This window comes from Musca autumnalis, unplaced genomic scaffold (assembly GCF_047663935.1).
Source record: "Musca autumnalis isolate F117 unplaced genomic scaffold, ASM4766393v1 scaffold_2, whole genome shotgun sequence".
In the NCBI taxonomy this organism is placed as follows: domain Eukaryota; kingdom Metazoa; phylum Arthropoda; class Insecta; order Diptera; family Muscidae; genus Musca; species Musca autumnalis.
In genome coordinates this window covers 2,409,435-2,436,452 of record NW_027411755.1, presented here as the reverse complement: position 1 = coordinate 2,436,452, position 27,018 = coordinate 2,409,435, and the positions used below count along the sequence as shown (strand labels likewise).

The window sequence follows — 27,018 nt, the reverse complement described above, 5'->3', positions numbered from 1 at the left end:
CTGATCTATATCTGGTAGATATATTAGGATGTGTAAAGTATGGACCAATTCGGCCACTCTCTTCAAGAGTTATCGTACGCACAATTTTTCCGAACATTTTTGAACTTTTGTGGGGGAGGTACCTGAAGGAGTGGACCGATATGGTTTATCTTCGAACTTAAACTATGTTTGGACAAAATATTACTAAGGCCAAACTTTGGACCGAATCGGCAGACCTGTTCGAGAGTTATTTTGCCCTCCAACCTCCTCACACGGTGTCATAGGGGTTTTTTGCAACTTTCAGGCTATTTTCTCAGGAAGTATGGACTTGCCCCTGATGAAACTTATACCGTCGTATGGAGGGCAGTGAATACAAGTTGCTAAAGCACAAATCAAAGCGATTCGAGAGATGTTCCTAAACTGAACTTTTCCAAAATTTTGTGTGGGAGGTACCCGACGGAGTGGACCGATTGAGTCCATATTAAAACCTGATCTAAGTCTGGTACACGCTCCACAATGGGCAAAGTATGGACCAAATCGGTTACACCCTTCAAGAGTTATCGTGCGTACAAATTTTCCGAACATTTTCGAACTTTTGTGGGGGAGGTACCGGAAGGAGTGGACCGATATAGCTCATCTTCGAACTTAAACTAAGTTTGGACAAAATATTACGAAAGCCAAAATTTGAACCGAATCGCTTCATCCCTTCGAGACTTATCGTGCGCTCCAGCCAGCCAGACAGACAGACAGACAGACGGACGGACATTGCTCAATCGACTCCAAATTGTCTGAAACACATTTCGTCCAAATATACTTGGGGTCTAAAACCATTATTTCGATGAGGCACATTTTGCCCGTATGAAAGTGTATATGGCGAAAAACAACAATTTTTTACAATCGATGAATCCGAGTTTCACCGATTTAGAATTCGCGAACTGTTAACATATTCTATATAGTATGATATATATTCTTTAAAATGAAGTGTTTTAGGAGGAATCCCATAAGGTCGACCATTAAAATTAATTTACGTGGAAGCTGTGTTGGCATCAATGTAGAAAAATAGATAAAAATGGGTTGAAGCCAACAAGTTTTTTATGCTCCCTTCCGATTTTTGTCTTAACCTTACATTTTATGGACATATGCCCAAAGAAAGACTCAAAGAATACTTCATGGGCAATATGATACTAGTGTATCATTTTTCGATATATCCACTGCATCCACCTAAAATTGATGCTGCCATTTTGAAGCCGGAATTTCGGGGTTTTTTGAATTGTTTTAATAATTCGGACGCGCAACAAGATAATATTCAAAACTCACAATAGGATTATAAAACTCGTGATTTTACGTCGTTTAATGCATATCTCATGAGTGTGCTCCTTACAGCATCCTAGTAATTGGAGTATAAAGACAAATATTTGATGCGTGATTTTTTTTAAAAAACCTATTTTTTGCGTTTAAAATTTACAAGTGCTATTCAATTTCCTTTGTACCCCGCGTGAATTTAGTTTTTTTACGCGACGGATCTAATGATACCTTCCGCGATCGAATCCATCCACTAAAACCGCGGATATAGATACCCTGAAAATAGGAAAATCAGCAAAAATTTATTTTGACAAATCCGCGTACTAAACCGCGATTTTCTTTAAAATTTTTTACCTATATGGAATCCTTTATACGCGATTATAATATTTGCGAAAACACGTGTCATAAATTACAGAGATTCGCGAGTAATATGTGGTTTTCACCAAAAATAGAATGTGGAGGCACATCCGCGGTTCTTGAAAAATCTGTTTGAAATATGTCTATATAGACGTATTTTTGATGGGTGCTACTGCAACCAGATGCGCATCAAAATCGTATGCAAATTGCGCGATTTTTACCCACTTTAAGGTTTTTTGTATTGTGTGATGCAACTGGCGGCACACTTTGACCGCTGAGTGAAACATCGAAATATGCATAAATATTGAAGGAGATTGATTCGCTGTATCCAAAAACGGATGCGCATCAACAGATTTTAACTAATTCGCGAATAATAGGCTTTTTAATATCCACATTTTTTGAATGATTGTAATTTCAATATTACTCTTTATTTCCTATCCTTATAAGTTATCACAGTAAGCAAATAAGCTTTCACGATGGTAAACCATATTTGTTGATGAAGTTTTAGCATTACACATTAATTATTGTATGGAATTTTAGCGAAATAGTTGGAGAACTCCCAAATATTTTTTCTAATTATTCGAATCAAACCAAAAAATATATTTGCAACAATATTTTCCAACAATAAGTTTTTCTCTTTTGTTGTTGCTATAATATGCAATTTATGTACCCAATCTCTATAAATTTGGTATCATATTTTTCTACGCATTGTCTAGATTCCGCATATTATTTTAAATTTATTTTTTGAGGGTTTGTACGAACTCTGGGACAGGATAATTTGGATTTTCTTCAAATTTTTTGTATTAGTTGTTGATTTTCCGCGAAAATAATAATAAATTTAATAACTATTTAAACATCTACCAATAGATATGGAATGCTGTTAACGATTTATGCATACTTTTTCTCATAACAACAAATAAGATATTTTTAAATATTTTTTCTCTATATGAGAATAAAAACCGCTATATCTTTTGCGCGCATCGTCCAGTTTTGTGAACGCGAACAGATTTGAAACCAGAATTTTTTTCTTAGACTCTAAGCCAAAAATTGTAGATGTGCTCGCAAAAAAATGTTTTAATTTTTTTCAAATGGAATTGCAAAGGATTTTTGTTTTTCGCCATATACCCTTCATAGCCTAAAGGCTGAGGGTATAAATATAGCTCTTCACTATGCAATTGTACTGATTACACATTCAGTCTGTCGCAAAATTTAGTATGCAGCATTGAAATCAATATGTATTAGATATAAAAAGCACTATAACTTATTAAAAACAACAAACAATTAGTTTTATTTGATAGACACGAAGGTAGTCCTCGGTGATAACAATGAAAAGTGTGCAATAATTGCATTAATTAGAAAATATACGGTTCGAATCCCAAAAAGCCCAAAATGTATATCGCAAAAGTTAGTATGCACCGCAAAAGCCTTGTGGATCTGTGTGAAAAATCCTTGATATTTTTGAACAAAATAAAGCTAAATCTGCATTTAAGGCCCTCAAGAGGATATTAATTAGTTTTAATGACAGTTATAGTACTTATAGTGACAAGTCCAACGAACTCTGGATCGTAAATCCCAGAAAAATTGGTCATCTGTAAATACAGCTACTGTATAAATTCCAAAGCCATGAAATCCTCAGAAAAGCTCTAAAGTTTCAATATGCGGTGATCTTGATCGAGTTTCAACTTGTATTGTTTGAAAAAAAAACTCGAATTTTTTAAGAAAACCCATTCTTTTGGGGCTCTTGTCCTTTTGGAACGTGTAATAATCCTTAATCTTTACACATAAGGACTTTCATTTTGAAATTATTTTCTCACAAATTGTGCACCTTTTCATATTCCTAAATGATTTAAAAATTTGAATTTATCAGAATTATGGACAATTTTGTGAAGTAACTGTAAGCAGATATATAATTGAAAATAAACATTAGAAAGACAAGCGATAACATTATTTTAGTTATTAGTAGGCTTAAGTTTAATCATTCGTGCAAGAGGAAGGAGAGTTTTTTTATTTCATAAATTTTTTAATCTGAATTTTATTTATTAGTTTTAATTAGTAGTATTAAGTTTATTCTATTCATTTCATTTCATTTATTTATTCAGTAATAAAGAAGCCTAGGTGGCCAATAATATATTACAAAGGTAAAATACGCCTGATACTTATATAATAATAAATTCATATTCATTAAATACAGAATAAAAATGATCTCAAAATACATGTTGGCTCCCCAGCCATATAAAGAAAAGAATGTGAAAACTACAGAAAATATTACAAGTCATGCCAGTGATAGATATTGCCAACACTCAAATCAAGGGACAAGAGATTGGTTAAGAAACGACATCAATTTAAGTCGAAATACGTTGGGAAAAAATTCTCAAGTCATGCGGTAAACCATTCCACATGCGAGCTATTCTAACAACAAATTATCTAGCATACACGGACCTAGCAACACGATTTATGAAAACTTGAGGATTTCTGGTGGATCTAGAAAACACAAACAAAGAACGCAAGGCAATAGGCCTACCAGTCTTCACAACATTGTAGAACAAAATTAAATTACGATATTTCAGAAAATGTTTGAATGAACAACCCAGAAACCTTTGTACATGTGGTTTCTCCTAGGTATGTTGTAAACAAACCGTACTATAGTATTTACTACGCGCATCAACTTCAGAATATTATTCCAACATGTGCCCGAAACAACCTCTAAGCCATATAAAACTTGGGACATCAAAAGCGAATGAGCTATGATGTTTCTAACACGAAGCGGTAAGAACATATTAGTGGATCTTATTCTCCGCAAAACGCCCCAGACTCTACCAGCGATGCCATCAATATGGGGTTTAAAATTTAATTTGGTGTCTAGAACTACACCCAGGCATTTATGTCTATCAACACATTCCAGTTGATCACTACCAAGAAACAGATTCAAATTCACCAACGAACGATTGGAAGGGCAAAAAATCATGGCTTTCGTTTTGGAGGCATTGACCTTTAAAGAATTCAAGGAGGTCCAGTTCAAAAGGCGATCCAAATAGGAGTTTATCGAACTTTCCAAAATGTCAACACTAGTCGTAGTACCAGAAAATAATAGAAATACATCGTCAACAAAAAGGAAGGTGGCGCATGTACGAGGGTTAAATATGTTTGGAAGGTCATTAATATAAAGAATAAACAGCAACGGCCCAAGTACTGATCCTTGTGGGACCCCAGAAAACAATTCAATAAAATTGGACTCTACTCCATTCCAAACAACAAATTGCGTTCTTCCAACTAGATAGGAATATATGAGCCTACAAGCAGACCTAGAAAAGCAGTAATCCCTATTAAGTTGCTATCATAGTTTTATAACAAATGCTGTTGAAAGCCTTAGACATATCAAGCAAGCTATACCAAAACATTAACCTTGTTATAGTTCATATTTAAACGCATAGAATCAGTAAGATGTAGGAGTAAGGAAGTAGTGTTATGTCCATATCGGAAAGCATACTGAGAATGAAATATCATTGGACTAGTGAACTCTAGCAATTGCTTTTTGATTACGTGTTCAACTACCTTAGACAAGGCGGGTAAGATTGAGATAGGACGAAGGTCATCAGGTCCACGAATGACTTTAGTTTTGGGTATGGGTACAACTCGAGCAGTTTTCCAGATTTTAGGGAAAGTAGATGACGGTTAAATATAATTCACCAAATCTAGTACAAATGACGCAATGAAGGGAAAAATTTGCTTAATGAAATGAATAGGGATTCCATCAATACCGATGGATCTGGATTTGACCTTAAAAACAGCCTCTAATAATTCCTGTTCATCAATGCACCTAAAAGACCGAGAATGATCAGAATCAAAAATTTCATCAAAATCAATAGTCTCATCATTCTGCGTAGAAATGGCAAAAGATTCATTGATAGCATTCACATCTTCATCAAAACAAACATCATCAGAATTCATACAACCAGAAGCATTAATGACGTTCCACAAACCTGTCGAATGGAATCCCGAAATTCGAAATTAAGATTACTGTTGCAGTGCTGGATAGAGGTAGGTTTGGAAATTCGGACCTATGGGAACAAAAATTACTAAATGGTACTAAATTTGGTACAATTTGGATTACGGTGATCGGATGCAGCTGCAATCCTGAAATTTAGAATTAAAATACCTGTTGAAGTGTAGGATTGAGGTAGTTTTGGAAATTTTTGGTTATGCGTGCGAAAAGTACTAAATGGTACCAAATTTGGTACAATTTGGATTTAAGCGAACAGCTGGAGCTGTAATCTTGAAATTTGGAATTGAGATTACTGTTGGAGTTTGTTTTGGAAATTCGTACTTATGTTTACAAAAAGTACTAAATTTGGTACATTTAGGACTAGAGGGTACGGATGGTTCAATGCATGGTACAATTTTGTATTGGACTAATGAATAGACCTGGATTCGTGAGATTTAGAATTAAGATTACTGTTGTTATTTGGTAATAACGTCAGATTTAGGAAATATGTACCATAAATACACGAATTGTACTATATGGTACAGGATTTGGTACAATTTGATATTGTGTAAAGAGAATTTTGAAATATTAGTACTATAAATGGTTTTGGAGGAACAGATAGAGCTGGAAATGACGATCGCGGTTGGTGGGTTAAGCCGTCTTGGCGCTGAGCACCCCAATTAAAATATCTCAACAATTATGGCTGGCTCTTGATGTGTAGGCGTGAGGAAAATCGGACTTACGTGGTACTTACATGAAAATAAATATCAATTAAAATAGGTATTAGTACAAAAATTTTTCTATGTTCACCGTTCTATATTATATATTTTTTATTTTTTTGGTATTGAAAACTTGCTATATCGGTTAACATTTTGATATAGCCCCCCTTTTTTCTGTATTTTTATGGTTGTTGTCCAATATCCCTCCAAAATTACCGAAATTTGGTATTTGGTCTTCGTTGGTGGTATTAAACTTTCCTGAACTGAATACCGTTCTTAATTGTATTAATACTTACATTTTTCACACTTTCAAGCGCTCACATTAAAACATTCCCACTAATAAAAGAATAACAATTTGCGTGATACAAGTCGCCATTTATAAATCAAATGCTAACACAGAAGTGTCAAATTGAAAATTGCATTAAGTCAAGGGCTTAAATACGAGCTGGTGAAAAACACTCTTACCCCATATGTTTATATAATGAATTGTGGAAAGCAACTAAAATGTTGTGAAATTTCAGATTTCTTATGAAGGTCAAAATGCTTATCACAATATTTGGCCTTAACATCAGTGAATTTGATTAAGACTCGTTAGGAAAGTGGCATGACACTTAATTGATTACAAGGCTATGCACTACAGCGTTTTTGGGGCAATAAATTTCAAGCCAAACAAGTACGGCAAGAATAAACAACAATTAGAGAAAAATAAATTAAGTCGTGATTTAAAAAAATATATATTTTATATTTCAATATCGACAGTGGGAAGAAACATTTGGCAGTTTTATTAATTAAGTGAAAGAATATTTGCACGTATTTAACTTAAGTTATTTGCTTCCAGAGCAACAGAAAATAAGTTATTCAACATAATTTGTCATCTCAGAGCCATTTTATTTAATACTTCTTTTGTTTTGTTCCTTTGCAGAATGGATTATCAACGTCCTCAGCTGTTAATAATTTCCATTTCACTGCTGTATTGGTTTCGTAGTACAGCTGATTGTTGGAAATTCGATGGCGGTGGTCCAGGGTCTTTGGGTCCTGGTGCTTATCGATTACCTCGCAGTGCTTCCAACCTGTTAGCAGCCCGAGGACCACCACCTGTGATACCGAATTCAGGTGGTGGCGGTAGCGGTGGTAGTTTTGCCAATCTTTTCAATTCACAGCCTCAAGATATACTCTACTCCTGCCCACTAAATAGCATGTGTCAATGTGCCGGATTACCGAATGAGACAACGACGCTCATCGAAATTAATTGCAACGAGGTGGAGCTGTATAAATTTCCAGGTAAGAAATTCTTGCATACAGACAAAAGGAAAAAGGAAGACGACAAAAGTATACAACGACCTGTACACAATTTCTTGGGGTCAAAAAAGTCCTTTGTCATTCTTAATTAAAGGACCAGCATGACATTAAAAATACCAGCTATGTTAAAATTATTAATTGCCTTATGTGTAAGCACGCGTTCAACGCCAAGCTATGTGCTTTTGGTCTTAACCACTATGGTCTTCCGGTCGTAACAGTAGCATACGTGCGTGCCAGTGTGTGTGTGTGTTTTGGCAAACAACATAAGAGATTGTTTTGTTGTATGGTCCTGCCATACAAACACTTACTCTTTTGATACGACAATGCAATGGAAGGTGGTTGAGGGCGTGGTAAATATCCTTGCGTATCTGTGCCTCTCCGTGTGTCATTTAACTGTTTTAAAGGCTTTTGATTTTTTGTGGTCACTTTATAGCGGTCGTACCAGAGACGTTAATTTACAGGATGGCTGGTAGACAAGGGCAAGAAGTGTAGCCAGAGAACACATGTAGCCAAGTGCAAAGAGGTCCTGGTAATGGCATTTGAATGTTAAAGGTTGTTGAAAGTGTGTTTGTTTGATTGCTCTCGGTCGATTGATTGTAAGAGCGTTTAAGAGAGTGAGCTACTACGGAGTCGGGGTAGAGATCAAAACCGTTAAGGTATCGGTTAAGGATATTGTGTTCTGTTGTTTTTGCCATTATTGTTGGGTCATCAGACTGTTTACCATCAGCAACAACACAAGCAACTACGCCACAGCATCAACATAAAATACAACAACATCAATGGCAAGCATGATGTTCCTCTGCTGCAAAGTGGTTGTTATGGTTGATTGCACTGATTGCGGTGGCAGCAATGCAATTTGCCCTTTTTAGTCTCTAGGTAACAGACAGGCGCCAACCGACACACAGGCAAACTCGCCTATAATCCCGAACAAACAAAACCTAATACGCTGACGAGTTTTATGGAAGTATTCCAATGTACACATAGAAGTACACATGTATGTATGTATATCGTTGCAACGTTTACCTATTACTTTTTCGGTTCATTTCATGTATTCATACGAGTATTGACGTGTCATTATGTTTGGTAAAGGTTACTTGTCATTGGCACTACAACTCTTTCACCGATCGACCCAGCCAAACGCACACATACTATAAAACGTAGAAATGTAACATCAAGTAAGGAAAATTAGTTTTTTCCAAAGCCGATAAATAGTAGCAGATTACACATTGGGACTTAAGTGAAATTTTAAATGAAAGTATCGATAACACTGCTCAAAAAAAGTTGAATGTTTCAACCGAATTTTTTTTATTTAATTGTTGTCTTATTAGGACGAAGGTCACTTATTTGTGAGAGTTTTATTTAATTGAATTAATTGAGCTTATCATGATCTAAAGAGTTTTGTATTGAAATGTTTTTGTTTCTAGCTGAAATCGTTGAGTTATTTTGAAATCCGACGATTTTTAGGTTATGGCCGAATCATGGGCGCTATTAACTTTATATTATATATTTGAATATTGGACTATATAGTAGACACCCTAAACATATCCGGTATGCCATATGAAGATCCTATTACTTCCCCCCATGACGTAATTACAGCTTAAAGTACTCAAAATATGAAATTTTTACAAGGTCCGTCGTATGTTTTCTATATATTGAACACTTTTTTGGCTAAAGTAATTTTTACTTATTTTAAGTATTTATTTAAAAAATCAGATCGATCCGACGATTAGAAATATTTTTGTCGCACCTTCCCATACAAGTGTGGCCACTGTGCGATGTGTGCATTTGTTAGCGATTATAGTGCCGATTTAGCCATGTCCGTCTGTTGAAATCAAGATACAATTTTTAATTTAGAGCTTTATAATTTGGCATAGAAGTTTATATTACTTCTAGGATGTTTGGAATTGAAAATAGGCTAAATAGGCTATACGTTTTGATACAGCCCCCATAGAACGTTGGTTCCCGATTTCCGGTATTTTGGAGGTTTTGCCTCATTATCCCACCGAAATTGCTGAAGTTTGATATTTAGTCTTCGTTGGAGACATTAAACTTTCTACCTCGAAATTGTCGGTATAGGTGCACGCCTTCATACAGCCCCCATAGGGCGGCACCTCCCGATTTTCGGTGTTTTGAAGGTTGTTGCCTCAATATCCCACCGAAATGGCTGAAATTTGGTATTTAGTCTTCGTTGGGGGTACAAAGTTTTCCACCTGAAATTCGTCGCTATAGGTCCGCCTTCATACAGCCCCCATAGGGCGGCACCTCCCGATATTCAGTATCAATATCCCACCGAAATGCCTGGAATTTTGTTTTAGAAGTCGTTATGGGTATAAAACTTTCCACCTGAAATTTGTCGGTATAGGTCCATGTCTTTATATAGCCCCCATAGAAGGTTGTTGCCTCAATATCCCACCGAAATGGCTGAAACTTGGTATATAGTTTTTCGTGGGGGTATAAAATATTCCAGAAGTGAATCATCGGTCTTCATATAGCCCCCATAGAATCGTACTTAGTCCTCTTTGGGACCACAAAACTTTCCCCCGCACGTTTATCAGTATAGGTCCAGCTTTTGATATAGTCCACATATTAGCCATATTACCTCATCGCCATATTACAATTAGCCATATTATCTCATCGCCATATTACCATTAGCCATATTATCACACCGAAATGACTGAAATTTGAAGGTTTTAACAGCATTTCCCTACAGGAATATTTTATTCAGTTAGCACATTCCAATTCTCCTAGCAATAATCCTTGACGTGGTGCAGAATTTAGTTATTTCATAAATGGAAGCTCTTCGGGGAAACCTGTAAACCTATAGGGCGCATCCCCAGGTGGCGGATAGAGGAAAGCTTCCCAGATATGGGTGGTAGGACGGAAATCAAATACGCCCCGCGCACCAACAGGTTGCTGCGTCTGTCTTAAATTAAGCGGCAGCAAACAGCGTCTGTACTCCATTGGAGCGGCTGAGTATGTAGACGGAAAACTATAAACCCATCAGAAGGCAAGGGGAAACCACTGATGTATTCCCTCCCTAGAAAACCATACAATTATGAACAATGAATCAAACACACGGCCCTTAGTCTCCGGCAATACAAGGGTGCTAAGAATCCCCGGAGGTTAAACAAAAAGAAAGCTAAATACCGGTACCTGGAATGTAAGAAGTCTCTACGAACCAGGGAAACTAGCAAACACAATAAACGAAATGAACCGTTACAACATAGACATATTGGGTGTAAGCGAAACATGGTTGCCTAATAATGACGAGTTTACATGTAACAACACAAAGGTATACCACTCTGGCAATCAAAATAACAACGACCGGAATGGAGTTGGAATCATAGTAGAAAAATATTGCGAGTTCTGTAATAGGATTTACACCAAAATCAGATAGAGCAATGCTCATAAAAATAGAACTGCAGATAAAAGTGATGAAGAAATTGAAGCATTCTATGACGATTCAGTAGTTCTGACAAGTGTTAATCGAGGACGTGAACTCATTTCAACAATAAAAAGAAGAAAAGTGTCATATCTTGGACATATAATGAGGAACCGAAAATACAAGCTGATCCAAACCATAATCGGTGGAACGATAGAAGGGAAGCCATCCAGAGGACGGAAAGAAACATCATGGATTGACAATATTCTAAAATGGACCGGCATTGGAAATCTCTCAATCCTACTGAGTGAAGCCAGAAATAGAGAAGCTTTTATGGAGATCACGAATAATATAGTAATATACCTTAAAATTTGTAACAAATAATGATATATAATTGTATTGCTCGCTTATATTCGGAGATCGAATATGCAAATAAAGAAGAAGATAAACGTAAGGAAAAAAATTGTTCAATTTTACTTCAATACAACTCAAGGTGGAGGGTAAACAAGTTCGAACTTAACGCCGTTGGTCAAGTCATCGCTAAACAGTGCATCAACTTTAGGCGTTGCTTGACGCTATTCAATCGCAGTACCTGCAAGGCGATGATATCAGTTTTATAGTTTTTGATCAGCCTATGTATAAAATACACCTTCCTTGTTAAGAGTCTTTGCATTGCAGGTGAAAATTCACAGATTGTAGTATTTAAAACAATAGCGGAGTAGTGTTTTTAGTAGGATGAGATGAGGATGTGAGACATCTTAAGGAAGGATCGGTCTGTTTGCTTCTATTGGTATTGTACGTGATAATATTACATTAATGCCCATTAAAGGAACTTTCAACAATAATTGTTAACCTCTTTTAAAATTCTTAGGAGCTTTAATATGGAAAATGTACAAAGGTTATAAGGGTAAATTTGCGTAAAATTAGCATAATTTATTTTATCCCAATCCGTCGCTGAATAAATTATTTGATAATACCTTAAAGGGATATTTTTGTGAATTAAGAAATATTGCATCCTAAAAGACTATCTTAATTTATTGTTTAGATGCTAATGCTAGGTTTACATTTACGAAATCCCCTCGATTTCAACTGTCAATTCCTTTGCGTATATGTCAAATGAAAACTCATCTGAAATCCATTCGATTCCATTTGACATTTAAGCAATGGAATTGACAGTTGAAATCGAGTGGATTTCGTAAATGTAAAGCATAAGGGAATTGTTTTGTTGCTGTTACTTATGTTACTTTGTGAACATGAAGGAGTAATGCGAATTTTTCGAATTGGCAATCCATTATCGAAAATGGGCTACATAGGTCATTGTTTTGATACCAAGAGTATGACAATTAAATTTGTTAAATATCCGTAAGTTGTTCGACTGTCAGGGGCAAAAATGGAAAACCTCACGCAGAAAATTACCTCACAACTAATATTGCTTCACTAGTCCTTCATTCTTTTAACACACACACTTTCATTCAATCTTGGCTCTTACTTAACTAATTGGCTAATGTTTTGTTTTCAATTTGTCAAAGCAACAACAAATTCTACGTCAATGAAAAGAAGCTCCAATTTTACTTTTTTACACTTTTCCCCTAAAAATCATTGTTAAAATTACAAAATTTTCCTGGCCTTTCCTCCAACACAACTTTCTTGCTGTTTTTAATTTATAATTATTCCTGTAGGAAGTGGAAAGTTTACTTTGTGGCAGTAGACACAAAAAAGGACACATCCGTATGTTAAGATTCATTAAAATATACACCAAGACACTGATTGAAGTTGGAAATTAAAGAAATTAAGAAAGAAAAAACAACAACAGTAAATGAAAATCAAGGAAATTGTATTCGGTTTCCTTGGCAAGATTTCCTCAGGACTCTTTGTGTGTATGTGTACAACTGAAATAAAGCAATTAAAAGAAACACCGAAATGAAGGCATTTTCAGCACCATGAAGTGGTCAAAGTTTCTGCAAGGTGCCTTTATGCTCCCAACCTTAGTAAGTCAACTCAACAGCAAATGAACGGCTGATGGCAGCTAATGAAGAAATCATGACAAACTTTCAAGACAAAAAAAAAACACCAGCCAAGTCTGTCTTGGGAATGAGTTTTCTGCATTTCTCTTTTCAATTTCATGTTCCTTTTTGTCTTTTTTTTCTTCAAAGTATTTGGGTTGAAGAAAATTAAATGAATTTTTAATTTTCAAATGAATTTAATTAATTCTCTCTTGTTTTACTTCTTTGCATTGCACAAGGAAAAACCTAACGAAAAAAAAATCAGCCAGCCATGCTATGAGAATATGGTTAATTTAATGTATAATTAAAATCCTGAACAAAAAAGTCTCATAAAACCGTAGAAAGTAGACTGTTTATGATTTAACACAAAATGTGCTGAAATTAAACTAAAAAAAATTCCAAACAAAAGACGGCAAATGCAAAAAAGGTATAAAATTAGCATTAATCTAATGACAAATTCAGGCCAACTATGGAATTAAGAAAAAAACGAAGAAGATGAACAAAGTTTTTCTTTTTTTATTTGCGAAAAATATAGAATAAATTTATCACAAATTTGTATTCAAATTATGTTATTAATAATTAAACAAGTTTTGTGAAGGAAATGCCTTAGTCCACGCTGGAACATTTGTATCTTTTCTTTAAAGCGGGGAAATATTGTTTTGAATAGGTAATTATGGTCTTCATGAGTTTTTTTATTGATTAAGCTGCTATATATGCTACCACTTTTTCCTAAAAGATTTATGCAATGAGCTTATAATAAAACTGAAATAAAAGTTGCTTCAATACTTCTATAATACTGTTCATCGATTTCCAAAGGGGAGTAAGAGCAATGTACGAGAATGCAGAACTTTAAGTTCTTTACAAGGGGAACATAAGCCAGCTGTAACTCACAAACGCAATGATACCCTTTGCAATGATACCCTTTGCAAACACTGATTATTATAACACTGTGCAACATTTTCTAAGTAATTTTGTGCAAACAACTTCTAATGCGGTTTTTATGAAAGTACAGACCCAATAGATAAAAACCCGTATTTGGGTTTTGTTTTGTTAGATCGAGTTCGGATTTTATGGCCCTATCTAAACATGGTTAGATAAGCGAAAAATATTCGATGGAATGTAATACAGAACTCTTCAGAACATATCATTGTTGTAAAATGCCTCTTTCGCGCTGTTTCTAGCATATTATTCAACGACAATTTGATAAATATATTAACAATATATTGAAATTTCAAATATGTAATAAACAACGTTCACACTGGACGTTGTTTGAAATATGTTCAGTAGAAAGTATGATATGAAATACCGCCTAAACAACATGAAATAAGTGTTTTACAGTTTCAGAATGTTCTAAAGAATTGCTGAGCTTATTAATTGGCAAATTTTGATTCAAATCTCAATAGTTTGGCAGTAACTGACCATAATTCCAGAAATTAAACTTTCATATATTTTATCCATTTTGATGCGCTAGGTGCGGTTTTTCCTAGTTCGTCTATTTGACACTTAAATTCTACTACTCTAGGACTACAATATTGTTGAAGACCGCAAAGCAAAATTCTTATTAGTTTCGAAGATAAAGACCGGATAAATGGGAAAAAGGGTCGTTTTAGTCCGGTATAGATGAGGGCATAAAATCAAAACCCGATCTAAAAACACGAAACCCAACTGGGGATTTTGTAGTCTCAACATGTACTTTCAGAAAATGCCCACTAGAAGTTGTTTGCATTTTCAGTGTTGCACAGCGTAATTGGACTGGATGAATCAATGCATGAGTCTCCACTCAGAGAAGAGGCATAACATGGAATCTCTCACGAAAAAAAGTTTGGTAACTTAAGACTACATTATTATCCTACCAAATATACCCTTTTTCTAGGATTATTTAGTTGAAATTTAAGGTAGATCAGCCCATATATTTTATCGATTTAGATTTGACTATGTCGCTCAGTTTGCTTTAATTAAGAAAGAAAGGGAACAAAAACATTCAATGCCTCCATTCAGGCTTAAAATATTGGAAGCATGTATAAAATCGATTCTGTATTACGGCTGTGACTTTTGGCATGAAAAAATGCAAAAAAAACAGGAACCAATCTTGAAGTATGGCGATGCTTTTAGCGTTATTTCCATGGGGAATAAAAAACCTTCTCCAGCAGGATCTTGGAAAAATCACACAAATGACTGCCTCTTTATCAGAAACCTTGGTTTAGAGGAATGTGTTTTCTTCCTTAACTTCACGTGGTTCAGGGGACCGGAGGTTGTGTCGTCGGCTGGAATAAGTCGCTAAAAATTTCCACTCAGCCTTACCTTCTTTGTTTTGGGCTTTAATTGGGTGTTAATACAAATACTATGACAGTGTTCTGGTTGTAGACGATTTTAACATGGTCGGAAACGATTCATAAATGACCGGGTGCTTGCTTGTATGATTGGATTTTCTTTGAATATCGGATCTGCTAGTTAGAGGGCTATAAGCTACGGAACAACAACTGAAACATACTGTAGAAAAAACAATCAAACTGTCTATGGAACAACAACACGTTGGATCTGTGGAACATCTACCCGAAGTTTCTGTGGAACAACAATCCGAAGATTGTGTAAAATAAGTAATCGAAGATACTGTGTAACAAAAAACCGAAGGTCTTATGGAACAACGATCCAAAGCTCCTGCGAAACAACAACTCACACGTTTAGTAGAAGAACGATTAGAAGCTTCTGTAAAACAATAGCCCGAAGATTCTGTGGTACAACAACTCAAAGGTGTTGCGACCAAGTTATTCGGTGGAACTACAGTCCGAGTGCAAATTATTGGCCATCACAACTTACCATGTAAGATACCCTCTATATTTATATAAAGTATATAATATAATTGTTCCACAAACATCCCATAAGGGACAAGGAAGACTTCTCTCATATCAATGAGTGCAACCCGATTCATATTAGCTCAATGATATGGGACCTACAGTTTATCGCCGAGACCGAACGGCGTGTCTAAGATACCACTTTTGTTGAGAAGTTTTACATGGCAGAAATACTCAGGAAATGTCGCCAACATTACTGAGGGGTATTTTGCCACCGTTGAAAAGTGTTTTGATATTGCCCGGCCGGGGAATCGAACCCACGACCTTATGTGTGCAAGGCGGGTGTGCATACCATTGCACCACGGTGGCACCCACCCTCTATATTTAAGGGTATTGAAAACCCGCATTGTTGCCCTTGCTGCGATATATGTTCGTGAACATATTGTCACGTTACGGTGTCATTTTGATCTTTCATAGCACATGACATTTTAACTTATCCTTGAAAGGGAATAAATTTAGCTTCTTTCAGTTTTATTTTCGTACAAGGTACTAGATATTAATGTTTAATGGAGTGAATCCTTAGTAAAATGTTCGAACATAATTCTCACTCCTGTACATCCCGATTTTTTACAGATTCAGTTGCCTTCTCTATGTTAATTGAACTTTCCGTTCTGTTTTTGTCCAGTTCACGTGTTGTGTTATATCCTATACTATTCCCTACACCACATTATATGGGAAAACTTTGGATCCTACACGCAGAAAAATTTATGTTAGAAATATGTTTGGATCCAAACAAATATATGTTTGTTAACCAACTTAGCTGGCAAGAAGAAAAGAAGAAATGATATGAATTATATTTTTTCTTTCTTCAGTGTTTTAGTTGCCTTTGTAGAGTCAAGACGGTAAAGTGAGTGAATAAATCAGTGTTTTGTGTTTTCTTAAAGAAATTGTGCTTTTTAGTAAATTAAATGCCCAATACATTTTATAATTGAATCGGAAAGTTGAATGGAATTATTTTATTGGACAAGGAAGAAATCGCATTTAATATTGGTAATTACATACATACTTATGTATATTTGAAATATGGCATATCCATATTTATTTATTATATTACATAATCATTTGATTCCAGATGCCGATTCCCCGCTGATAATTTCAACTATGAGGACAATTTGTTTTATTTCACAACTAAGGAGAAGCGTTCAGCTACGTTTCTATAAATTTTTCCTTTTTAAAAGTGTGACTATTTACAAATTATTTCAATCAGTTTTTCTTTTATTAAAGTGTGTTATGTATTTCTTTGGAATTTTGTATGTACCTATGTGTTTGTTGTTCTTTTGCCGTTCAATAAAAAACCACAACATTTGTGTGTATACTATAGAGATAGTCAGTGAGTTCTTACTGAGAGCAAGTGAGCACACATTTTAAAGTGTTTCACATTGAATTTTACGCTCCCTTGCTCTCAGTAAGCGTCCACTGGTGCATGTGTTTGTTTTTTATACCCTACACCACTATGTGGGGAGGGTATTATAAGTTGGTTTTGGCCAAAAAGTTTGTAACGCATCGAAATTATGGTCGTAGACCCATAGTTATATATATCAAAATGAATGTCTCGACGAGCTGAGTCGATCTGGCTATGTGTGTCCGTCCGTCAGTCCGTCCGTCTGTCCGTCTTTCCATCTAAACCTTGTAATCACGCTACAGGTCGCAATTTTGATCGGATCGTCACGAAATTTTGGGTGTTGATGGGGGTCCCAGAGGGGAAGAAGCCTATTGATTTTGGTGATGGTCGGATAATATTTAGGGGTCGGAATGGACAAAAAACTTATGTGGATATAAAGACAACGTTTTTTTCCAAAGCGAATATCTCAGCTTCTATATGGGGTATACCAAAAGCAAAACCTGACAATGAAAGTAGAAGATATCACCTTTCTAACGATGTAAAGTAGGTTCTTGTACGTGATCAAACAACGAAGATATCACAATAGTCGCACATAAACCCCAAATTTTCATGTTTGCGATTTTAGTTATAATGACGAATATCACAGCTTTGGCTGGGGACTTTCCAAAAGCAAAGCCTGACTGTGAAAGTAGAAGATTCCACCTTTACAATGATGCAAACTAGGTCGGCTTAGGTAACCAAATAACGGTGATATCGCAATAGTCGGTAATACATCCCATTTTTCAATTTTTTTGGAAATCACGCTACAGGTCGCAATTTTGATCGGATCGTCACGAAATTTTGAGAGTTAATGGGGATCTCAAAGAGGAAGAAGACTATTGATTTTGGTGAGGGTCGAATAATATTTAGGGGTCGGAATGGGCAAAAAACTTATTTGGATAAAAAGACAACGTTTTTTCCAAAGCAAATATATCATCTTCTATAAGAAGTATACTAAAAGTAAAACCTGACAATGAAAGTAGAAAATATCACCTTTCTAACGATGTAAAGTAGGTTCCCGTGGGTGATCAAACAACGAAGATATTACAATAGTCGCAAAGTAAACCCAAATTTTCATTTTTGCGATTTTAGTTATAATGACAAATATCACAGCTTTGGTTGGATACTTTCCAAAAGCAAAGCCTTACTATGAAATTAGAAGATTCCATCTTTACAATGATGCAAACTAGGTCGGCGTAGGTGACCAAACAACGGAGATATCGCAATATTCGGTAATACATCCCATTTTTCCATTTTTTTTGGAAATCACGCTACTGGGCGCAATTTTGATCGGATCGTCATGAAATTTCGAGGGTTAATGACGGTCTCACAGATGAAGAAATCTATTGATGTTGATAATGGTCGGATAATATTTAGGGGTCGGAATGAGCAAAAACTTTATTTGGAGAAAAAGTCAACATTTTATTCCAAAGCAAATATCTCAGCGTCTATAAGGGGTCTATAAAAAGCAAAACCTGGCAATGAAAGTTTAAAATATCGCCTTTACAACAATGTAACGTAGGTTGTCGTAGGTGGTCTAACAACGAAGATATCACAATAGTCGTTAATAAAACCCAACTTCTCATTTTTGCGATTTTAATAATAATGACGAATATCACACCTTTGGATGGGGACCTTCTAAAAGCAAAGCCTGAATAAGAAAGTAGAAAATCCCATCTTTGAAATTATGCAAAGTAGGTTGGCGTAGGTAGTCAAATAATAGAGATATCGCAATAGTCGTTAATGCATCCCTTTTTCCACTTTTTTTGCAATCACACTTCAGGTCGGAAATTTTCACGAAATTTTCTCACAGAGATAGAAGCCTATTGATGTTGGTGATGTCGACAGTAGTCAAATATAAAATTAAATATTAATTATTTTGGTTCAGTTCGCCTTAAGTCATTTGGTATAAAAGCCAGATAGGTGAAAACTTTCGTATCTCCATAAAAGAAATGTTTTCGAGTGAAAAGATTATTCACAGAGGTAGTGGTGTAGGGTATCACATAGTCGGCCCCGTACCGACTATAGCCTTTTCCCACATGTTATATATTAGGATGAAATTACATGTTTTAATTTTGCACTGTTAATTTTACATAATTCCATACTGGATCAAAATCTAGCAAAATCCTTTACTTTTTGGGAATATTGTTAAAGAAAGAAATGTTCCAAATGAAATTTCATTGTGAGTCTCTGAATATAAGAAATCTCTAACCATAACGTATAACATTCTTAGCAGCCCTTGTTTTTTTTGTGCCTTTTGGGTTTGTAGTCTTTTGCACCCAAACATAAAATTGTTTCCACCCAAACATATCTTTGTTTGCTCCCAAACATATATATCTTTGCACCCAAACATAAATATCTTTGCACCCAAACATAAATATGTTTGCACCCAAACATATATATGTTTGCACCCAAACATATATTTGTTTCCACCCAAACATATATTTGTTTGCAGACCCAAACATATATTATGTTTCGGACTGTTGCAAACATATATATGTTTGCTGCAAAATGTGTTTGGGACATATGTTAGAGAGGCCGTTTTTTTTGCGTGTAGGCTCAACACACATCATGAGCTATGTATGCCAGGAAGTGAGAGTTTCGAGCTGCCAACTACACTTTTTTGTTGGATTTTGGTAGTCTATGAACCTAATCCATTCTCGAATATTCCATTATGAGGACTAAACTTTCTGAAGGTTGGCTCAAAGAGGTTCTCCTTAAAATCTCCTAGGATTTCTTTAGTCTAATAGCTTATACAATGTTCTTTAACGAAATATCACATTCGGGCATTAAGTATGCAGATAATGGACCCTATTTTGTTTTTTCAGGAGCCCTCAACATAATTAGAGTGTTATTTTTCTACTAAATCAAATTGGTGGTGTCAGAGATAGTTCCAGAAAGGCCCGGTCTTCCCATTGCTAACTCCAATCATATTTATTACTTGGAACCATCATCCCATACGCCACAATGTATGCTTAATTGTGATCACAAAAGTATAAAAAGTAGAACCTGTCTTAATTCTTAAAGTGTATTTGCCATAAGGAAGCAATCTTAATGAGCTATTTCCATCACTTGCTTAATGACTTTTACCTTGAGTAATAACTTATTGCTTCATTTACCACTTTAATTGGTAATTTGACCTTAACCGTTGCTAAGTTTTTGTCTCTTTTGCTTGCTTTCTCTTCTCTTCATTTTATTTTCATTTTCCTTTTGAACAATTTTATTAAAGTCTTGAAAATGCAATTTTTAATGATTTTTATGACTATATAATGGTAATTATTTTGTCCATTTATGTTTATTAATTAAATTGGGCTTTGCTACTACATTCTTCGTACTTTTGCCCTGTACCTCTGTTCCTGTTTAATTTTATTCTTTTCTCTAGGTTTTTTTGTGTTGGATTTGTTTCGTTTTTGTAATTTCCTTGTTGCATTTCCTCTATAGTTTTCCGCTTGTTTTAACATCATAACAGTACGAGAAAAATTCTGTTTTTTGTTTTTCTGCTTTGCTTCTGAATGGCAGACGAAGAAATAGAATAAGCTGTTGTAAAGGACTTTCCATGGTTTAGACTGTGACTTGTATATACCCATTTAGCGTACAATACTATGTAGAAAGTAATTTGAGGAGGGAGTGAGATAATGTTGCATTTTTTATATTTTGTTGCAATTTCATAACAAAAAAGCTTGTGGCATGAAACGTAATTTTCAAGGCTATTTTAACATTGTTAAGTGAACTGCAATCAAAAAGAATGCAAGATGCATCATTTAAATGCAACGAAACATATTGCCAAAATTATGCAAAGTGAAATGGAATATTATTTAGGCCTTTTATTTAAGCACTTATTCTTTACCATAATCTAATACATTGTATTGTACAAATATTCGAGACTAATTATCCTGGACCTGAATGAATCTCTAACATTTTAAGACTACTTTCCACGAAACGATATGATTAATTTAGCTTAACAAAAAGTCGGCTTTTTGGTCTGTCTTTCAGTCATTGTCATTTGTTTGCCAACTGCATAGACATTTACCTGTATTTGTGTTAAATATATACGCTGCATTCTCGACAATTCTAGTTTTGTTTTTGTTCTCATTTAACTTAGATTCTATTCAATGGCTGCTGACTGCTTAAGTGGCAAGTTTAATTTTCACGCTCTACTTGGGCACGTTTGTTGCGCAACGGGCTATCGCTGACGACTTTTGCATCCGCCATTCGCTCCGTGCAATGCCATTACTATTGCACAGACTAAGTTTAGATTTGAATTGCTCTTCCATTGTAGATATTTACCATTAAAGTGGCAGCTGTTTTTGTTGCTGTTGCATAGCATTGTTTAAACTATTTCATTTTAAATGATGTACTCAGTAACTGCACTTTATTCCTGTTTATCCTGTGAATCAATGCTGCAAAAGTGGTTTTGGGTTGCCCTGAAACTGCATTTTGCGTTACGTTAATTTTTTCGTTAGCGTGTCGAGTTGATGATATTCTCATTTTAAAGCGGTTAAGAGGGTTCCAAAAACTAATTAAAATAACAAACAAAAGTAGTTAAATTCCCAACCGTTTTGAATTTCACTGAGTATTGTTTTTACACGGTACAACTAAAGTTTAGAATTTCACAATATTAGCTGCCATTGTTGATGCAGGGTGGTGTAATTTTTAATTTGAGTTTCGTTAACAATAAAAATAGATTACAGTTAACACTTAAAAGTTGGTTATTATGATTTTGGTATTTGTTTAATTCCGTAAGAAAATAACCCTAGACAAAAAAATACAATAACATTTTTTATTAAACTCCATTACATTTTTATTTAACTTCCATTAGTATTGCTAATAATGTTATAATGAGAATTATCTTTGTACAATATAGAACTTTTAAAGGGAGCATTTTCCTTTCTCAGTACTCCTAGTCTCTTACACACATCTCTACCTCTTCACAATTATTAATGGATTTGCATGGTATTTATTGAACAAAAAATATGTATATTAATTTTTATCTAGAAACGAACGTATTTTCTAAATTCATCTCTCCTGCAAATGTTTTTTTTTTTTTTTTAAATTAATTCAATACCAATTTTCAATAAAAATACCACACACGAAGAAACAGACATTCAACTCTAATACCAATTAAATTTTTTGCATATTTTATGTGGTGCAATTTGTTGAGCACCATGCAAATATCGAACAAAACGAACAAAAAAAGCGATGTACTAAACCAAAATTTCAAATAGAGTTCAACATATGGCAATATATGGATTTGCCAACCAGAAAAAACCAGGATCATTTAACCTACATTTAACCAACAAATTTTTATAATAAAATTTTCAAATTTTTCCACCGTATTGAACATAATTGACCAGCTTTGATTTATTGTTTTTTGTTTGTGAATAAAACAAAACAAAATTAATTGTTTTATCTCCACAAAAATGTTTTTTTTTAGAAAATAGTGTGCACAATAAATTGAACCAAATTGGACAAAAAAATCATGATTTTACTTTAAATAGGTCAGCAGAAATGTTTTTGCCAAACCACAACAAATGGATGAATGACACTTTGGGTTGAGGGCAGAAGGGGGTGTTTGGCTTAAACCACGTTCGAGTGTACATTTTTTGTGTTCAAAATTCTTATGACCATTGCTGGCAGTGTCGGTTAGCAACTTGACAACCACATTACACTAAATGCAATGCCTTCAAACAGCAACAAAATCAAGGCAAAGCAACAAATTTGTAGAATCTCATGACACAACGAAGCCATCAACAAAAATGTGTCCATAATATACAGTCAACCAAAAAAGTCTACATACACCCTATAAATCTCGGGTTTTAAGGGTAAGGAAGCATTTTTATGAAAATCCAAGTACATAGTTCTATTTCATATCCCTAATAAACAATATAACATATAACAGAAATATATTCCATAATACGAATAACGGTAAATTCTAAAAAATTAAAAAAATAATAGGGAAAAAGTGTACATACACCCAATGAAATATTAAGATTACCGTAAATTTTATGGAATAAGCAATACAAATTTTACATTTTATTGCTTTAACGAATGTCTCTGGTTGTCTATGATATATTTTAGACAAAACAGGAACATATTTGTGCTTTAATTGACGTTATTTAAGGTCAGACTTCGCGTATAGCTCGTTAAGGCGGACCCTTGCAGATATCTTTGAGTTTTTCAGTCTGGTACTTTATAAAACCCCAGGAAATACAGTGGGATTAATTATTTTGAGATCCTAGAGCGCTTTGAAGTTGTTCTTATGGATAATATATGCTCCCGAGCTTCGCTAAATATGCGAATTCCTGAGTTTTTCATAAATTTTATAGTTTTCACAGCATTCCAAGGGTCAAAGTACAAGCAAGAACCTTGGAATTACCTTGTAATACATTTTTGGACCTTAACTCAATCAGAAATGTACAACATTATTATACAAACCCGTTCCTAAAGTTTCCAAAGTATCAAAATAAAAGCACCACCAAAGAATGCATGCAATTTGTATGAAATTTGCACTGTTAACTAGTATGCTCTCGTATTATGATCGTTATGGTCACTTGAAGCGCTATAAATGTCCGATACTTTTACATTGCTTATTCAATGGATGCTCGAGGATTGTACCAGACCATATTACAAGGTAATTCGAAGGCTTCTGTATGTAATTTTCCCCTTGGAATGCTGGGAAAACTATAAAATTTATGAAAATCGCAGTAATTTGCATATTTAGCGAAGCTCAGGAGCATATATTATCCATAACAACAACTTCAAAGCGCTCTAGGATCTCAAAATAATTAGTCCCACTGCATTTCCTGGGGTTTCATAAACTACCAGACTGAAAAACTCCAATATATCTGCAAGGGTCCGCCTTAACGAGCTATACGCGAAGTCTGACCTTAAATAAAGTCAATTAAAGCACAAATATGTTCCTATTTTTTCTAAAATATATCATAGACAACCAGAGACATTCGATAAAGCAATAAAATGTCAAATTTGTATTGCTTATTCCCTAAATTTTACGGTAATCTTAATATTTCATTGGGTGTATGTACACTTTTTCCCTATTATTTTTTTAATTTTTATAGAATTTACCGTTATTCGTATTATGGAATATATTTCTGTTATATGTTATATTGTTTATTAGGGATATGAAATAGAACTGTGTATTTGGATTTTCATAAAAATGCTTCCTTACCCTTAAAACCCGAGATTTATAGGGTGTATGTAGACTTTTTTGGTTGACTGTATGTACATGTGTCGACTGTTGGCTTGGTAAGTGCTACAGACAGGGTTGCCAGCTTGTATTCGTACAAAATTGAAAATATCATCTCAACAAACAAAATAAGGAAAATTTTGTTGCGCCCAACTTTCCTGGGAAGAAAAAGCTGTGTTGCTGTCAGAAGGTGAGAAAACTGTACTAACGGTACACGGTCGATCCTGCACGAAGTATCTTATTACTATAAACCATAGCCGACCAAGAAGAGAGCATACAAAATTCTGAATATTGCCAATTTTTGACAGTGTGTTAGGAAGGTTGTATGCCCACATCAAAACATTTGCTCTCTTTTGTGTGATCTTTCGTTCCGTTCGAGTCATGTGTGTGTGAATAGCCGAAAAACTTCGTAACTTTAACAATATCAAAGAACGACATTGCTATAAACCAACTACTTGCTTCTTATCCACCTCCACATCAATTTTCCGAGAATTTATTCTCACCCAACTACATGAAGACTATAAATCTGTGGTTTTTATAGAAAACGGCAGGAGAACGAAAACAATATTTTTGTAGTACGACTATTTGCTACATGTTGATGATTTCGTATTGTTTTTTTTAATATTCATAGATAACGCTAAAAACAATCGGTAAGAAAAAATTTTAATTTTTTTACATGTATTTCTATTAATTTTTTTTAAAGCGTATCTTTGCGTGTGTTTTTTTTTTTATTTTTTGCACAAAATGACACATTTATATTAATGTTGTTTTCTAAGAAAAAGAGCGAAGAAAAATGGAAAAACTTGTACTTGTTGTTTTTCGGTGAAATTTATTTTAGAAATTATAATCCAATCTTCATAGAAATAAAAAAACAGTTGATAAAAATTAAAAAAAAAAAAAACAAGTAAAAAAGTATCAGTCGGCTTTGCCGACAGAGATATACCCTCAGCCTGTATATATTGAAACAATTTTTCCCAAAAAAACATATATGTATATTAGGGGGTTTTTAAAAATTTTGGAAATTTGAACCGACAAAAATGTTCATTAGTAATAGATATCAAAAGTTTTGCGGAGGAGATACTAAAAGGAATGAATCTACATTGACCATTATGGAAGTGGATCTCCAACCACTACATATGGTGCCGTTGGGGGTTTTTACACCCTTCGGGATGTTTGCTCAAGAAGTATGGATTTCCCCTGAAAAAAAAAACGTTTACCATCGCAATTGAGGCAGCGAATGCAAGTTGCTTCAACAAAAATGAAAGTGATTCGATAGCAGGTCACAAAAGTGAATTTATCCGAAATTTTGTGTGGGAGGTACCGGATGGATTGGACAAATATAGTCCATATTTGAACCTGATCTATACCTAGTAGATATATTAGGATGTGTAAAGTATGGCCACTCCCTTCAAGAGTTACCGTACGAACAATTTTTCCGAGCATTTCTGAACTTTTGTGGGGGAGGTACCTGAAGGAGTGAACCGATATGGCTTATCTTCAAACTTAAACTATGCTTGGACAAAATATTACTAAGGCCAAATTTTGGACCAAATCGGCAGATCCGTTCTAGAGTTATCTTGCGCTCCAACCACCTCACACGGTGTCATAGGGGTTTTTTTGCAACTTTCAGGCTATTTTCTCAGGAAGTATGGACTTGCCCCTAATGAAACTTAAACCGTCGTACGGGGGCAGTGAATACAAGTTGCTAAAACAAAAGTCACAGTGATTCGAGAGATGGCCCTAAACTGAACTTTTCCGAAATTTTGTGTGGGAAGTACCCGAAGGAGTGGGTCGATTGAGTCTATATTGAAACAGTATCTAACTCTGGTACACATTTTACGATGAGCAAAGTATTGACCAAATCGGTTACTCCCTTCAAGAGTTATCGTGCTCACAAATTTTATGAACATTTTCGGTCTTTTGTGGGGGAGGCACCGGAAGTACTGGACCGATATAACCCATCTTCGAACTTAAACTAAGTTTGGACAAAATATTACGAAAACCAAATTTTGGACCGAATCGGTTGATCCGTTCGAGAGTTATCGTGCGCTCCAGCCAGCCAGACAGACAGACGGACGGACATTGCTCAATCGACTCCAAATTGTCTGAAACACATTTCGTCCAAACATACTTGGGGTCTAAAACCATTATTTCGATGAGGCACATTTTGCCAGTATGAAAGTGTATATGGTAAAATTCAAATTTCCTTTACAATTCCATCGAGAAAAAAATTAAAAAATTTTTGACAAGCACATTCACGATTTTTGTTACATGGGTTAAGAAAAAAATCGTGGTTTCAAATATGTTCGCGTTCACAAAATTGGATGCTGCGCCCAAAATTTATGGGGGGTTTTATTCCCTTATAAAGAAAAAATATTTAAAAATTCCCTTTGTGTTGCAATACCAAAATGTATATATAAATCGGTAACAACATTTAATATCTATCCGTAGACGCCTAAATATTAGCTAAATTTATTTTCATTTTCGCGGAAAATCAAAAAATAATGAAAGAATCTTGGAGTAAATTTTATTTATTCTTACTCAGAGTCCATAAAAAT

The 27,018-nt window shown here is 34.8% G+C and overlaps 1 protein-coding gene across 3 annotated transcripts in view; it reads left to right on the top strand.

Annotated features, from left to right (window-relative positions):
- LOC141393510 (uncharacterized) overlaps positions 1-27,018 on the top strand; it is a 278,113-nt gene that overhangs the window by 175,100 nt on the left and 75,995 nt on the right. For all 3 annotated transcript variants that reach the window (XM_073966538.1, XM_073966537.1, XM_073966536.1), the window contains exon 3: positions 7,262-7,620. In XM_073966538.1, the coding sequence (XP_073822639.1) occupies positions 7,262-7,620 (359 nt within the window). The remainder of the gene's footprint in view (positions 1-7,261; positions 7,621-27,018) is intronic.